This window comes from Sus scrofa, chromosome 13 (genome assembly GCF_054392235.1).
Source record: "Sus scrofa isolate SSC_HxYL_T2T_F1_AM1 chromosome 13, Sscrofa_HxYL_maternal_Yorkshire_Landrace_v2.0, whole genome shotgun sequence".
NCBI lineage: Eukaryota > Metazoa > Chordata > Mammalia > Artiodactyla > Suidae > Sus > Sus scrofa.
Window position 1 is genome coordinate 178,056,664 of NC_139395.1, and position 18,252 is coordinate 178,074,915.

The 18,252-nt window shown below is 34.0% G+C and overlaps 1 protein-coding gene across 17 annotated transcripts in view; it reads right to left on the reverse strand.

Annotated features, from left to right (window-relative positions):
• Nucleotides 1-18,252, reverse strand: part of EPHA6 (EPH receptor A6) — an 870,463-nt gene that overhangs the window by 97,009 nt on the left and 755,202 nt on the right. For all 17 annotated transcript variants that reach the window (XM_084989131.1, XM_021070704.2, XM_021070712.2 and 14 more), the window contains one exon: nt 7,873-8,082. In XM_084989131.1, the coding sequence (XP_084845257.1) occupies nt 7,873-8,082 (210 nt within the window). The remainder of the gene's footprint in view (nt 1-7,872; nt 8,083-18,252) is intronic.

Consider the following 18,252-nt stretch of genomic DNA (forward strand, 5'->3'; position numbering starts at 1 on the left):
TCTTTTCATTCGTGTTTGCATGGAATATTTTCTTCTATACTCTCACTTACAATTTGTACGTATCCCTAGAAGTGAAGTGAGTCTCTTGAAGCCAGCATATACATGGGTCTTGTTTTTGTATTCATTCAGCCAGTCTATGTCTTTTGTTTGGGGCATTTAGTCCATTAACATTTAAGGTAATTATTGATATGTAAGTTCTTATTGCCATTTTATTAATTGCTTTGGATTTGTTTTTATTGCTCTTTTCTCTTCCCATCTTCTCTGGTTCTCTCCTCTTCTGGTTTGATGACTATCTTTAGTGTTGTATTTGAGTTGATTTTTCTTATTTGTTTGTGTATCAATTGTAGATATTTGGTTTGCAGTTATTCTGAAGTTTTGATATAAGAGTCTATATGTATATGAGATTGTTTTAAGTTGTTGTTCTCTTAATTGCAAGTTCATCTCCAGTGTCCTGAATTTCTACCCTCCTCTTATCATGATTTCTGATTTTGGTGGCATAATTGTGTGGATGATTTTGTATCTTTACTGTATATATACCTTTACTGGTGAGCCTTGTCATTTGTGGTATTTTTGTTTCCTGTTGCAGCCTTCTCTTTTCTGCATAGAGAAGTTCCTTTGGTGTTGTAACGCTGGTTTAGTGTTGATGAATTCTCTTAGCTTTTGCTTATCTGTGAAGGTTTTGATTTCTCCTTCAAATTTGAATGAGAGCCTTGCTGGGTAAAGTAATCTTGGTTGGAGGTTTTTTCCTTTCATCATGTTAAGTATATCATGCCACTCTCTTTAGGCCTGCAGAGTTTCTGCTGAAAAGTCTGCCAATAACCTTATCGGGGTTCCCTTGTATGTCATTTGTTTCTTTTCCCTAGCTGCTTTCAAGATTTTATCTTTGTCTTTAATTTTGGTCAGTTCGATTAATGTGTCTTGGGGTATTCCTCTTTGGGTTTATTATATATGGTACTTGTTGTGCTTCCTGGATTTGAGTGAGTGGTTCCTTTCCCATGTTAGGGAATTTTTCAGCTATTATCTGTTCAAATATTTTTTCTGTCCCTTCCTCTCTCTCTTCTCCTTCTGGCACCCCTATAATATGGATGTTGGTGCATTTAACATTGTCCCAAAATTCTCTGAGAATCTCTTCATTTGTTTTCAATCTTTTTTCTCTTTTCTGTTTTGCATCTGTGATTTCCACTAATCTGTCCTCCATGTTGCTTTTTCATTCTTCTGCCTCCTGTATTCTCCTGTTGGCTGCTTCTAATGAATTTTTTATTTCAGTTATTTTATTTTGCATCTCTTCTTGCTTAAGTTTTATATCTTGTATCTCTTTGCTCAGTGTTTCCTTTAAATTATCCATCTTTGCCTCCAGTGTATTTCCAATGTCTTGCATCATCTTCAGCATCAACAATCTAAAGTCTTTTTCTTGGAGGTTGAGAGTCTCCTGATCACTTAGCTGTTTTTCTGGGGTTTTTCCTTTCTCCCTCATCTGAGTTATTGTTCTCTCTATCTTTTCATTTTTATAGGTTTTTGGTGTGGTGACCTTTTTACAGATAATAGAGTTGTAGTCTCTCTTCTTCTGATACCCCCCCCCCCCCCTTGTGGCTGAAGTTAGTATAGGGGCTTGCTGTAGGCTTCCTGATGGGAGGGACTGATGCCTGACAACTGGTAGGTGGAGCTGATTCCTATCCCTCTGGTGGGTGGGGCTTTGTCTCTGGGTGAGATTAGAGGCAGCTGTGGCTGTGTGCCTGGGGGGTCTTTAGGCAGCCTGTTTACTGCATGCCACATTCACCCCTGTTTTTCCAGAGGTTCTCCAAGAACTGCAGTCAGGTTTGACCCAGATTCCTATGGTGACGTTGCTTTGCCCTGGGACTCAGTGCACATGAGTGTCTGTGTGTACCTTTTAAGAATGGGATCTCCATTTCCCCCAGCCCCATGGAGCGTCTGTGCACAAGCCCCACTGGCCTTTAATGCCAGATGCTCTGGGGGCTCTTTCTCCCAGTGCCACTTCCCCACGCATTTGAGTATGATGTGCGGCTCAGAACTCTCACTCCTATAGGTGAATCTCTGTGATACAGTTACTTTCCATTCTGTGGGGCTTCCCACCTGGGAGGTATTGGGTTGCTTATATCACATAATTGTCCCTCCTACCTGTTGATGTGGCATCTTTATCTTCTGGAGTAGGATATCTTTTTGAAAGTTTCCAGTCCATTTGGTTGAAGATAGCTCAGTATTTGGTTGTATATTTTGTTGTTTTTAGGAGAGCAGTTGAGCTCCAGTCTTTGTATTCCACTATCTTAATCCCATTTTTCTAGCAACTCTTATTTAGAAGAGACAAAATCCTGAGTATGTTTTATTAGCAGGTTAAGCATGATTGCCACACAAATCTCAACTATTCAGGTTAAATTAATGTACTTAAAGGCAGAATAGTGAATGATCTAAAATAATTTTTATCTCACTTTCATTAAGAATATTTACTCTTAAAGCTGGACATGTCTGAAGATTTAAAAATTCACATAAAAAAGTCAAGTCAACTTAGCAACACTTTAATTAGGTAAAGGAGGAAGGTTGCTTAGATCTCCCCCCAACTGCAGAATATAAATGTAAATATATGCCCCTCATGCTGCTCTATTATTTGCTTTAATTATCTTCTTGTTGGGTATAGAACATATTGACTTTTCTCAAATTTTATGTAGAATAGGAAAGGTTAAGATGTGGATCTTGAAGAGGTCTTACAAATACAAAGTAAATAGAATTAAAATGTTAACAGAACTGTTTTTTTTTTTTTTTCAGATTATGTGTTGTTAATGATGAGACTGTGCTCCAACCAGGAAAATACTTATATGGAAATACTGCTATCAAAAAAAAAAAAAAAAAGCAAACTTTGTCATGGATAACACTCAATTAATACAATTGAAAGTTAGAATCAAGATTTTAGAATTTTATCAGATATTATAAAATGGTTCTTTAATTTTGTTTTTGATCTTTAAGATATAAGAAATGAAGCTACTCAGTATAACTAAAAAAAAACCCCTCTGAACAGTAGCTGCCATTATATGCATCTTAAATAAAACTTATCTCTTAAAACAGGTGTGAGCCATAATATATCTTTTAATGTTCTTTTTTAGGTAAATAGGCCCTCATTTCCATAATGGAGAGCAAAGAAGCTTAATATTTTCAATGTACATTTAAGGTTGGTTGCTTAGCAATATTCAAATGAGAGAGAATCCCTCTTCTGGAACTGGATATAAAACAATTGTCTTGTTGAGTGTGTGTCAGATTCAGTAAAGGAAGAGATTTCTTAGCACTTAAATTATAACAAGATATAAGACCATTTAATCAAATGAGAACAATCCAAACTCAGTAAATTTTGTGCAGATTAAGTTAGTCACATACCACTAATTGTACATATATTATTAGATATGATTCATAATTATTCACCAGTCTCTCTTCATGAAGTGCCTGGCAGGCTCTTCATAGCATTGGCATGTAAAAGAAAGGCCTCTCAGTCCTTGTCTAGATCCTATTTTTGTGTATTTTTTCCCTTCTCTCTTTGGCCTATAGTGCACATTTCTTAGCCATCACCAAAGGCTTGATGTATTTTGGTATAGGGTTTACCAGGAAAATTACTACTCCTGTAGTTGCCTTTCATGCTGCATTGCCCACTTTTGGTGTCTTGTACATCTATTAGCTTTATTATGCTTTACTTGTTTGGTTAGTCTTGCCCCTTTCTCTGTGTAGCCATTCATCTGTTCTCAAGATCCCTTTATTTTTGGTAACTGGGCCTCTATGGACCAGGGCCTTAAATGTGGTAACTCCATAATAAATTGTGCTGAATACATGTTGAATGAATGGTCTTAGACAGGAAGCAGGACTAAAAAACACTATTCAGTTGTAGGAGAAATACTAGAATTTCTACTTAAGATCAGTTGTAAATCCCATTCTTTTATTTACTTTAGTGTATTTTACAGTGTAGACAATCCATTCTCATGTTCACATGTATGGGCTTTCCAAATTGGGTGTTAAAGTCTCACCACTTGTTGGCAGAATGATCTCTTTCATCACATCTTTTTCTGGTCAGGCTAGTCTAGTTTCAATGGCCATTCTGCTCAAATACCACATGCTGACTGGTTCAACACAAAAGTCAGTACTAGAGTCATATTGGCCCATGGCTTGTGGAAGTGCCTGAGCCAGGGGTTTCTAGCCTATCTTTTAACCAGTTCTTTTTGGTCTTTGCTGTGATATGCATTCTATAAATTGGCAAAGTTATCTTAATGGAAAATGTCTGTTTATTCTGCCCCTATTTTGATTTGGAAAAGAGTTTCAGTGTGGCATACTGTTCTAAGGACTATTTTCTTAAGATTACAAAAAAACCTTTATGATGTCTTCCTATTTTTAAAACCCTCATAAGCCTCCCTTTCCTCCAAACTCTTTGTGATGCAGATTATAAAAACATTTATAAAAATGAGGAAATAGCAATTTTACTTAAATATCAAGAGAAAGATTCAAAGTCATTTGAGGTAAAAGACAAGTTCCAAAAAAGTTACACACAGATAAAAAATGGAACCATTATTAAAAATGTATTGAGAGCCTGCTATTTATTTTCATGTTAATGTTTTTATAAAGCAAAGAATCATTTTCATATAAATGACCGTACTCTTTCTGTATTTTATTTTATAGGACTTGCTTGAATTGAGGTATGTCTCCACTAGGAAATACATTTTTCTAACTGTATCATTCCTTTATATAAGAAAGCATACTTACATAAAGTCCTAAAGTTTGTACACAAAATTTCAGCAGAATGATAATGCTTAACTAGCATTATCTTGATGATTTCGAAAAAGTATCTGTGACCTTTTGTTATAATTTTGCTTTGTAATTTAATGCCTCAGCCAAACCATCTCTAACAAGGATTCTCTGTCTTGATTAATAAAACATCTCCATTCAACTAGTTGCTCAACCTAAGAATATTGGTGTCATCTTTAAATCTGTCTTCTTCATAATTCATATCTAGTTACTGAGTCTTGTAAATTATACATTCATAACAATTTTCAATTCTCTTCCTTCCTCTTCATTCTAAAAACTGCTGTCCTAATTAAAGCCATATGACCTTTCTGGTCTTTAGCAATAATGCCTTAACTGGTCTTCCTGCTACCAATCCTCTTATCCTTCAAGTCATCCTACATACTGTTTCAATAATATTTTCTAAAACATGCATATGTATTATCCCTGTATTTAAATCAATTAATGTCTGTCTCCTAATTATTTCAGAAAAACCTTCCATTTTTTTTAAGTGCCACCCAACTACCGTCACAATTACCTGGTCCCTCTACCACTTCTTGCCCATATTCCAAACTGTCCACATGTACACTGACATGCCCATTCACATCCCCAAATTTCCATGTCTATTTCTCTTTTGGTTTCCTCTATCTGAACCTCTTCCCCATCTGTCTGTCTTATGAAATCTTCTAATATTTGGTTCAAAGTGCATCTTTTTTTTGTGATGTTTCCTCTAGACATATGATTTTGGTACTTCCATATTTCTTTCACAGACTTTTATGACAACATTTAATGGACTGACTAGTAAGGAAGCATGAGTTTATCTACCTTGTTAAAGGATAATCTCTTTAAAGGTTAGAGGTCTTCTATTTTAAATACTGAATGTCCATGTTATTATAAAGTCAAGTAATCATATATGACATTTTGCACCCCAGGATCCTCTGCAGATTAGGTATTTATACGATTTTTTTTTAAAGTACTTGGTTACATTGCTTACTATTTAACTGATACCTCAAATTCAGAGTCTTATTTCTTAATTAAGACCTAACCTACAACTTTTAAGAGGCAATTTATGGAGTATTAGTATCTGGTTACCTAATTTGGTATTTAATTCTGAAGTTATATTTAAACTAAAGTAGAACAGCACTGTTCTAGTCCCTCTCAGTTCCTATTATCATACAAGACAGAAGAACATACCTAGAATCTGGATGTCAAATCTGACCCAACAAAATCTATATATGCTTCAGGGTTTGGGCTACCCTATCAATTTTATTAGTATCTTAAATTTAGTTTGAGTTTCTCATTTTAGAAAAGCAGTTAAAATATTATCTAATATGAAATTTCAAATGTATCTATATAGGCATATAGCCAAAGAGTTTAGTAGTTACTTCCTATATAGTTCATTATTTTCTATTTTTTTGAGATTGTATTGTTGAAAATTTTGTAAACACTATATTTTATAATATTTATATAATAGTTTTAAACACCATTCTCCAAGGTTGGAAATAAATATGCATAATAGGAAAATCTTACATGCATTGTTCCATAACCTGAAAAGTTGCTTTAAGCTATACATTTATAAAAATAAGAAAGAAGAAAATAAAGGCCTTGAAAAAAAGAAAGTAATTATGATATTGTCCAATGGGAAAATGAAGGTGAAAATACTGCTTTTCCTAAAATGAACAATTACTTTCAGACTTGACATACTTTTTGTTTTGTTTTGTTTTGTTTTTTTGTTTTTTTGCCATTTCTTAGGCCGCTCCCACGGCATATGGTGGTTCCCAGGCTAGGGGTCGAATTGGAGCTGTAGCCTCCAGCCACAGCCACAGCCACAGCCATGTCAGATCCGAGCCACATCTGCAACCTACACCACAGCTCATGGCAACGCCGGATCCGTAACCCACTGAGCAAGGTCAGGGATCGAACCCACAACCTCATGGTTCCTAGTCGGATTCGTTAACCACTGAGCCACGATGCGAACTCCAGACTTGACATACTTTTAAGAAGCTTTTTGATCAAATTAAACAATCAATAGATACTGCTAGCTTATATATAACACTCAGATATTTATTTTCCTTAGAACTGTATTTCATTATTGAAGAAATTAGTGAAAATATTGTCAATATGTTAACATAGAGTATTTTTACAAAGCAAACATAATAAGGGCATAACATGTTCTATTTATAATATTAAATGTGCATCTGTTCTAGTGTAGTTGAATACAGTGAGGTTTCACAAAAATATAATATAAAATGAATGAAAAGTGAACTAAATAAAGGATTTGTCTTATGAAATCATGTGTAAGATCAGAAAAAGAGAATAAAAATATCTTGAATAGTTTTATTGATTTATTTTTCATCGAAAGCGACTATGAAATAAATCTATGGTAGAGGTTTTGTTTAAAAAATAACAGAGTATAATATAATTTTACAAATTATATGCTTTTTGACAGCTGAAAAGAGACTTCGAGACTGAACTCCTTGAAACAATAACCGAAGAGATCAGTGGAATGAATTGGTTCGTGAGTTAAGTTGAGATCATATAATTTACAGATGATAGTTTGGGTCTAAAGTTTTATCCTTCTACTCCTGCTCACATTTTCCTCAAGTATCATTCATAAAATGGTTGAGATTATATTTATATATCTTCAGAACAACCTATATTGTTCATTTTTAAGTGTGATAGGATCATTCTGTAACATTTTCTGTGAGAAAAAATTGTTATTTTCTAACCACTGGTTCTTCACTATCACTGATTCATTGCAACACTGGCCTATATAGAACTCCATTTAAAGGAGATAATTATTGAACCATCAGAAATACCGCAGGCAAAGACAGATTTTTTTTTGTGAGCGCAGTAATGACACAGATTGTAAGCATGTTAAAGTCCCTACCCAGTGGAAGAAAGAAAACAGTCAAACATCTATTCTCTTTTTTAAACCAGGTACTCAAATAAAACAAATACTTCTGAATTAGATAGTGATATTAAATTAGGAAAATGACAAATGAGGGCAGAAAACTAGAAAAACAAAACCAAAATTACTCTAAGAACAATAAACAAAAACAATACATAGGAAACAAATTATATTGGAAAAGGACATTAACTTACAGTTGTTGTATAAGCTGCTTCTGGATCATCTTCCAGCACTCGGGAGAGACCAAAATCAGAAACTTTGCATACTAAATTGCTGTTGACCAATATATTCCTAGCTGCTAGATCTCGGTGAACATAACCCATATCAGAAAGATACTTCATTCCTGATGCAATGCCTCGGAGCATACCAACCAACTGAATGACTGTGAAGTGGCCATCATGTTTCTGAAAGAGAATCACAGTTATTTACATTGACTTATTTTATTGTATTGTGTGTACATGCATGCCTGTTTGCCTGCATGCTGACCTATTTGTTTGTGTAGGTATTATGTGTGGAATGTTAAAATCCTTGAATTCATTTTTACATCCAATGAATGTAAGCATCAGGTTTGCTGATAGCTTATTATATCCCTAACAAAAGGTAAGAGCTTGTTTGAGATTTAGAGGAAAGGAAAATCTAGCTTGAAGTGATGAAAGAGGACAAAGTCTAGAAGAGAATCCATTAAATTAACTTTCAGAAAACAGGATTTCAAAAAATCTCACAAAGGGGAACTAAAGTCAAATAAGGTAAAGCAATGACCACCCAGAAAAAATAATTCACTTTCCATAGTATTGAGCCCAATCCGCTGTACAGGGCAGCAAAATCTAGGATTGGGCAAAAGCTGTATGATCATGGGAAATACAGTGAAAAATGACCACTCAAAGAAAAAGAAAACCTGCATAAACTAGCACAAGTTTAGGAAAGTTGCAAGAGAATTAAAAAAACATACAAATAGAAAATAGATTTTCTCATTCTTTCCTTATACAGTTGACTCTTGTTGAACAAAATGTTTGAACTGTGCAGATCCATTTACACCAAACATTTTTTTTTCTCCAAAAAATACACAGACAGCTCTCTGCATCTAGATTCTGCCAGTCACAGGTTCCAAACAGTCTTAAGTTTACATTCCTGTATTAGTTGTATCAGAGGATGCAGAATCCATGGATACATAAGACTGACTATAGTACTTGAACATCTGCCTATTTTGGTATCTGGGGTTGGTCCTGGACCCAGTCCCTCCCAGACACCCAGAGACAACTGTATAAAGCTAACGAAAAGGTGTCAGCAACTGACTGAAAACAGGACTATTTCAGCTCCTAATTGGGAAAATTAAAAGAAATATGAATAACAAGTCAAGCATAGCACTGATATGCAGTATTCAATTCCTTGAAGCCTTATGCCTCTCATTTTGATTGAAAAAATGTTTTTTTAACTGAAGTATAATTGATTTACAATATTGTGTTAGTTTCAGTTGTACAGAATAATGATATTTTTGCAAATTATATTTCAGTATAGATTATTAAAAGATGATGGGTATATAATATATCCTATTGCTTATCTTTTTTTATATAGTAGCTTGTATATGTTAATTTCGTACCCCTAATTTGTCCCTTGCCCCTGCACCCTCCCCTATGGTAATCACGTTTGTTTTCTATGTGAAAATAATATCGTTTTTTAAAAAAAGGAAAAAAAAATCCATTGTCATTCATGCAAATATGTGCACCAATAATACCAGACAGTATAATACTACAAATAGAGAAAATGAAAGTAAAAGTATTTTAAATTTGAAAACTAATGCATATTATTTTACTTTGTTATTTGGAGATTGTTGTCATTAACCGAGTTACAGAGAAATATAAAAGATGGTTTTGCACATCAGGTAAAATTTATTTATGAATGATATCACAAATTAATATCTAGTAAGAGACTAGGGGCTATATACCTTATACAGTGTGGTAGAGCCATGCATAAGAGTATATTAAAATTTGCAAAGTTAAAGCAGTTTTCATGGAAAAATGATTTAAAACTAGAGTAGCTGAAACGCAGGGATGATTTGAGCAATCACAGTGACATGGTCTCCTATGCAATGATGACTCTCTGATATCTCCCAACTCAAGAGTGGGCAAGGAAAAGAGCCCTCTCTTAAAATAAATATTCTACAGCAAGAGTATCCATTTAAGAAGGCTCTTTTCTATAATTAATGTACAAAAGATAACCTGGCAAAGGAAATCTTTGGTGTTATTAGCTCTGTATGTTTCCAATCCATCTTCTTAGACAGTGCATTATTAGATGAAATCAGTCTTTCCTATTCTGTTCCTTACCCACCTCTCCTCTATTAGGAATCTCAAAGCCTCATTTGAAAGCAAAAAATTCTCTTGGTCTAGAAAGGATTACACTGCATTTAAAGAGATGGTTGGATCTTCTACATATTAGTAAGTCGAAGATGCTTGGTATTACAGTTCTTGTCAGGACAGAATTTCTGTAAAGTAGGAGCTGTTAATGGACAACCTGACAACAAAGGAGTTCTTCTGTTTCCTTATCGGTACAAAGAGGAGAGTACAATCTAACTCCCAGTTGTAGTGAAAATCATGTACAAAACACACACGACAGCCCATTTATTTTAGTAATAGTTATTATTTAATAAAAACATACATGTAGTTTTTGTCATTTTAGTATGTCAGAAAATTCTCCATACGAAGTTGTTATAAATATTGACTATGTTCCCTGTGTACTACATTATATCCTTATAACTTATACCTAGTAGTTTGGCCCATTTTAAAATTGGATTGTTGATTTTTAACAGTTTTTGTATATTTTAGATAACAGTCCTTCATCAGATATGTCATTTGAAAATATTTTCCTCATTCTGCTGCTGCTTATTCTCTTGACATTGTCTTTTACAGAGTCAAAGTTTTACATCTTAATATAGTCCAAACGTACCAATTATTTCTTTCTTGTATCTTGAGCTATATTAAAAAGTCATTGCCAAATCCAATGTTGTCTAGGTTTTCTCCTATGTTATCATCTAGGAATTTAATGATTTTGCATTTTACATTCAGATTTGTGATTTATTTTGAGTTAATTCTGGTGCAGGGTATAAGATTCTATACCTAGATTCTTCTTCTTCTTTTTTTTAAGTATGTGGATGTCCAATTGTTCCAGCATCATTTGTTGAAAAGACTTTTTTCTTCATGGTATTACTCTAGCTCCTTTATCAGAGACCAGTTGACTGTTTATCATAGCCTCTCTATTCTGTTCTATTGATCCATTTGGCTATTCTTTCATTCATACCACACTATCAGGATTACTATAGCTTTATAAGAGGTCTTGAGGTCAAGCTGTATCAGTCGCCAACTTAGATTTTATTCAATACTGTTTCAGCTATTCTGGGTCTTCTGTCTCTACACTGTAGAATCAGTTTGTTGATATTTTGTTGATATCACAAAATAACTTACTAGGATTTTGATTGGAATTTCAGTGAAATTATAGTTGAAGCTGGGGAGAACTATATCTTAATATTATTAAGTCTTTCTATTCATTAACATGGAATATTTCTCCATTTATTTAGTTTTTTGATTTCATATCAGAGTTTCGTAGTTTTCCTCATTTAGATCTTAAACATATTTTGTTAGATTTATATCTAAGTATTTCATATGAGGAGGTGCTAATATAAATCTTACTGTTTTTAATTTCAAATTCCACTTGCTACTTACTGGTATATAAGAAGGCAGATGACTTTCATCTATTAGCCTTGTATCCTACAACCTTATTATAATTGCTTATTAGTCTAGGTTTTTTGTCAATTCTTTCAGATTTTCTACATAGATAACATGTCATCTGAAAAATAAAAGCTGTATACTCCCTCCCACTCTCTCTTGTCCTGATGCATTAGGTAGTACTTCCAGTATGATGTTAAAAAGTAGTGGTAAGAGTAGACATCCTTGCCTTTTCCTCATCTTAACGGGATAGTTTCAGTTTTTCACCATTAAGTACAATGTTAGCTGTAGGGCTTTTGTTATAGACAGTATTAATTAAGTTTAGGACATTCTTCTCTATTCTTTTCTTTACTGAGGGTTTTTATCATGAATTGGTGTTGGATTGTGTCAAATACTTTTTCTTCATCTATTGCTATGATCATGTCATTTTTTTTTTTAGTCATTTGATCTGATAGATAACACTACTTGAATTTTAGAAGTTAAATCAGTCTAGTATAATGAGGTAAATCCCACTTTGTTGTGAGGTATAATTTCTTTATACAATGTTGACTCTGATTTGCTAATATTTTGTTCCAAGTTTTTTAAGATATAATTCACATGCCATAGAGTTTATGCTTTTAAAGTATACAATGTAATCATTTTTAGTGCATTCACAGAGTTGTGTAATTGTCACATAATCAATTTTTGAACTTTTTCATCATTTCCCCCCAAGACCTTATATTCATTAGCAGTCACTCCCTATCTCCCCCAGCTCCTTCATCAGTCATAGGCAACTACTAATCAACTTTCTATCTATACAGATTTATTATTTAATTATTTAATATAAATGGAATCACACAGTATGTGGTTTTTTTGTTTGTTTGTTTTTTGTTTTTGTATTTTTGTCCTTTTTAGGGCCACACCCATGGCATATGGAAGTTCCCAGGCTAGGGGTTTAATCAGAGCTGTAGCTGCTGCCCTACACCACAGCCACAGCAATGCCAGATTCAAGCCATGTCTGCAACCTACACTATAGCTCATGGCAAGGCCAGATACTTAACCCACTGAGCGAGGCCAGGGATCAAACTCACCAACTCATGGTTCCTAGTCAGATTTGCTTCTGCTGAACCATGACAGGAACTCCCCAGTATGTGGTATTTTTTGACTGTCTTCTTTCACTTAGTGCAATGTTTTCAAGGTTCATTTGTAGAATGTATCTGTATTTTACTATTTTTAATGACAAATAATATTTTATTTATTTTTTTATTCATTCATCAGTTGATAGGCATTGAGTTACTTCCACTTTCTGGTTGTTGTGGAAGATTTTTTTGGTTACACATTTACATAACTTAAATAACTGTTAAATTCTACTTAGCAAATTTAAATCATATAATATATAGTTTTGAATTAAAGTCACCATGTTTTACCTTAGATCCTTAGAACTTATTATCATATAACTGATAGTCTGTACTCTTTTACAAACCTTTTCTATTTCCCCAATTCCTCTTACCCCTGGTAACCACTTCTCTATTTTCTGTTTCTGTGAGTTTGACTTTTTTTTTGATTTCTCACATAAATGATACTATGCAGTATTTCTCTTTCTCTGACATGTTTCACTTAGCATAACATCCCTCAGTTTCATTCATGTTGTGGCAAATGGCAGGATTTTCTTCTTTTCATAAGGCTGAATAATATTTCATTATATGTGTATGTATATATATTTTCCCACATTTTCTTAATACATTCATCCATCAATAGAGGTTGTTTCCATACTTTGGCTGTTGTGAATAATCCTGCAGTGAACATAGGAGCAGTTATCTCTTGAAGATAATAGCTTACTTTGCTTTGGATATATATCCAGAAGTAGAATTGCTGGATTATATGGTAGTTCTATTTACAATTTCTTGAGGAATCACCACAGGGTTTTTCATAATGTTGTACCAATGTACATTCCCATCAACATTGTACAAGTGTTCCCTCTTCTCTACAGCTGTGCTAACATTTTTACTCTTGTCTTTTTGATAACAGCCATCCTTACACATGTGAGGTAATATTTCATTGTGATTTTGATTTGTATTTCCCCCATGGTTAGTGATGTTGAGCATCTTTTCATCAACTTGTTGGCTATGTGTATGTTTTCTTTGCAAAAATGTCTATTTAGGTAGTTTGCCCATTAAAAAAAATTGAATTATTATTTGTTGTTGTTGATGTTATTGAGTTGTATAAATTTCTTATACATTTTGGGTATTAACCCCTTACTGGATGTGTGGTTTGCAAATGTTTTCTCCCATTCCATGGGAGAAATCCATACATGCATTGGTTTATTTCTGGGCCCTCTGCTCTGTTTCACTGATCTATGTGTTTGTTTTTATGTCAACATTATACTATTTTGATAAACATAGCTTTGTAAAATAGTTTGAAATCAGAAGTGTGATGTCTCCAGCTTTGTTTCTTTTTCTGAAGACTGCATTAAATAATTGGGGTCTGTTATATATTTCCATTGTATAGATCTTTCACCTTCTTGGTTAAATTTATTTCTAATTATTTTCTTCTCTTTTGATAAAACCATAAAGGGGTTTTCTTCAATTCTCTTTCTGACAGTTCATTGTTAGTGTATAGAAATGCAACTCATTTCTATATATTGACTTTTCAGCCTGCAACTATACTTCATTTATTAGTTTTAAATTTTTTTTTGGTGAAGTCTTCAGGGTGTTGTACATATATAATATGTTATCTTCAGGTAGAGATAATTTTCTTCTTTCTTTCCATTTTGGATGCCTTTTATTTCTTTTTCTTGCTTAATTGCTCTGTCTAGGGTGCTAATACTATGTTGAATAAGGGTAGCAAGAATGGGCATCCTTGTCTTGCTCCTGATCTTAGAGAAAAATCTTTCAGCTTTTTATACTTGAGTATGATGTTAGCTGTGGGTTTACCATATATGACTTTTATTATTTTAGGAACATTCCCTTTATATTCACTTTGGTTAGATTTTTTTAAAATCATAAATGGCTATAGAATTTTGTCAAATGATTTTTTTGCATCTATTGAGATGATCATATTTTTATCCTTCATTTTTAAAATGTGGTACTATCACATCAATTGATTTGTCGGTTTTGAATCATCCTTGCATCTTTGGAATGATTTCAGCATGTGTATAATCCTTTGATATACTCTCTTTTTTTTAGGGCTGCACCTGTGGCACATGAAGTTTCTTAGGCTGGGGTTGAGTCAGAGCTACAGCTGCCAGCCTAGGCCACAGTCACAGCAATGCAAGATCTGAGCTAAATCTGGGACCCACAACACAGCTCACAGCAATGCCAGATACGTGACCCACTGAGTGAGGCCAGGGATTGAACACACATCCTCATGTACACTAGTTGGGTTTGTTACTGCTGAGCCACAAAAAAAACTTCCCTTTTGATATAATTTGAACTCAGTTTGCAAGTATTTTGTTGGGGCTATCATAACATGTGAAATAGTGAAGTCATTATTTGAAGCCAGACAGTATAATTCCAGAGCTTATATTATTAATTGGAGTTATCTGAAATGTAGTTGGCCCCACGTTTGCCATAATGACCCAGCCTGGGCTAGTTTAGGCAGCATAATTTAGCTTAATAAAGCAAATTACAAAAGAGCTCTTAAAACATTAAACCAAAACAACAACAAACAAACAAACAAGACCACTCCAGATACAACCAACAAATGATCTATTTATCTATTTCTGGCTGAAAGGAATAGCCCCATTTATTCATACATGAGGTATGGCAAAAATCTATTTCTCTAAAAATGATGCAACACTCTCCTTCAAACAAAATCTATATTCTTTTTTCTAGTGCTTGTTAACATAAGCCTCCTCAAATGTGGTTTAGGATATATTGGTTTTCTTGAATATGGCCGATGGTTAATAAATGTGACTGAATTAAATAACTTTGATACAATCTTGTAGTGCACTGGTTGCTATTGCTACATTATTCCTATTGCCGTGTGTAAAAAATACTGTTTTCTTTTTTTGTAAGGTTGGACACTGGTTTTCTCCCTTTTATGCAATAGTTCTATCACAGCATCCACTATACTGCCATGCCTTGTGTCAGCACTCAATAAATATTAATTCAAATTGAATTGAATTGTTTATGAGAGGAGGAGAAAAATGTGAGAGTGCTGAGATTTAATATCTTTGGGCTGCCTTCTAGAGATTAATCAAAAATAAACTATGAATTTTTTTATGACATGGTTTTTTTTCTCCGTAAGGCAGATTCAAATGAAAAAGAGTGAATGTGGCATATTTACACACTGCATCTCAGAGCTTAGTAGTTAGAATTCAGTTTGTCTTCATGCTTCTTCTTCTTCTTTTTTTTTTTTTTCTTTCTCATTCTGACTGTTAAGAAACATGGAGCTTAACCTCTGAGTGACAGAGAGGGTGAGCCTGATTGGAAGTTGGTTTCTGAAAACTATACATAATAATATCTGCTACTTCTGAAAACTGTACAGCTCGACTAAGACCTTCTCTCAGACCCTGGAGCACAACATCCACCAGATCGGAGTGGTCATTGGCATGTCACATTGTCTACACATTAATGAGAGCTCTTAATGATGGTTTTCAAAACCTACATTGTGGGTTGTACCCCACAAACACTTTAAGCTCTCAGTGTCCATTCATCCTATGTTGAGTTCAAGTGCTTTGTGATTAGCTCAAATGTAGGATTTGAGTGCTATGCTGTCCTGAAGTTACATTATTGTCCAACAATGTGTTTTTCTTAACAAATATATTTGAATTAAAAAAAAAAACACAAATACCATCCTGTCAGTTATTTGCTTAAAACCCTTCAAAGACAGAATATAGCATTCAATACAAAGGCATGACATCTGCTTTTATCTTTAGTGTCACATACTATTCTGATTCAAATCTCTTGTGTGTAATTCACTCCCACAACATATTATTTCATGTCTAAAGTGCTTTGCTTATATGGTTCCCTCTTTCAGGAATGCTCTTTTAGACTTTTGTCACCTGTGTTTTTCATGATAACTATCTTATCTTCTAGGAGGTGCTTGCTCTATTCCCAAGTTCATTCTTTCAAACAAGACTTATTCAACATCTACTGTGGACTAGTCATTGCTATAATTACTGAAGTCAAAGTGGGAAGCAAAAGAGAAAAGTGCTTGCTCCAGCTATACCTATACTTAATTAAAGGCAGGGAGACAGAAAATAAACAGGTAAAAAAATGAGACACATAAATAATGAGAAGCTATAAAATAAACAGAACAGAGTGATATAAAAGAGAAAGACATGATGGAGCCTGTGAGTAGTTTCCAGCATGTACAAAGGGCCTAAAGCAGGGACAAATTTGGCATGCTGGAGAAAGGAAAGCCAGTGAGGCTGCAGTTTGGTGAGTGAGAGCGCAAGTGAGAGGGAGACTGGAGAGGTAGGCGGAAGCAAAATCAGGCAGGGTCTTGTAACCTATGGTGAAGGGTTTGAAATCTATTCTAAAAGTAATGAAAAGTTAGGGAAGAATTTTAGTTGAGGTGTGATACATTCTGACTTTGGAGAATAGAGAATGGAAATGGAGAGATCAATTTGGAAGCTATTAGAATATCAAGGGATAGAGAAACTGTTGGCTTGAATCAAGTTTGAGATCTATCTTAGAGGCATAGCCAGCAGGACCTGCAATAGATTGGAAAAAGTGGGGGACTGGTCAGAAAAGTGGAGGAATACAGTTGGACTAAGTTTCTTTATTGCTCTCAAAGCATCCTGTCTCTACCAACATTGGCTGAAGTTATATATATATATATATATATATATATGTCTCTTCTACTGACTTTAACATAATCTCATTTCAGACAGTAAGTTCTCCTTGTCTTGTTTGTCTGAATTCTCAGGACCCAGCACCATGCCTGGCACTCAGTAGATATTCAACAGATATGTGCTGAATTAAACTGAGTTGAATTTATTTATTTTCCTTTTAATGGAGTAAAGTGCTTCAAGCTTTTAGTCCATGTAGGATATTTTCTTAAAGTAGTTATCATGAAAGATTTAATATTAAGAGATTTTTATAAGAAAAGCATGAGTAACTTAAAAGTATTGACTATACTTGCAAGCACTCACTTATGAGGGCAATAATCTGGTTTGACTCTGATTATGACCATCAGATTCTTATATTTTTGCTGTAGATTGAGGAAAAGGGGACTGAATGTTAGCTTTCTACTATATTTCTTCCTAGGTCTTCACTGGAGAAGTAGAGTAATATTGAATCTACCAAAAGAATAGCCTTACAAACTATTAAAAGTCTATGGACCACAATATAAATCACCATTCTCAAACATTCTTGTTAAAAAATGTGCAGTACTCCTTTGTATAGAGGGAGTAAATAATTACTGCAGTGACTCAGTGTCTTGAAAACATTAAATATGAGTGATAAACAATATTATACCTAGTAAATGATAAGCTGCTGTTTCAGAGTAGAATTAAAAATTAAATGCCATTGTTAAACAAACCTTTGCAGAGAATTTAATTCCTATGTAATGTCTTGGTTACCTACAATAAATAAATCAGTGTCCAAATATTCCTCACGAATCTGGTGCAATAAACACTATCAGGTGACAGTTTATGCTCTAAAATGAAGTAATTAAACTTTGGTTCATATGTATGTCAAAAGACTTTTGTGGTTTACTAAAAATGGGCAGAATGACAAGAATAGAACTATTAGCTGCAGAGTTGTAAAATTATTACTTCCAACATGCTGACTTGAGCTATAAAATGGCTATGCAGGAAATGTACTTTGTTAAGTGGTTTACAAAAGACTGAGGTATATAAACAGTGGACATTTTGCAAATCTCTTGTTGCTCTACTTCTGTATGCTTGAGGATATTCTGAGAGAACAGGAG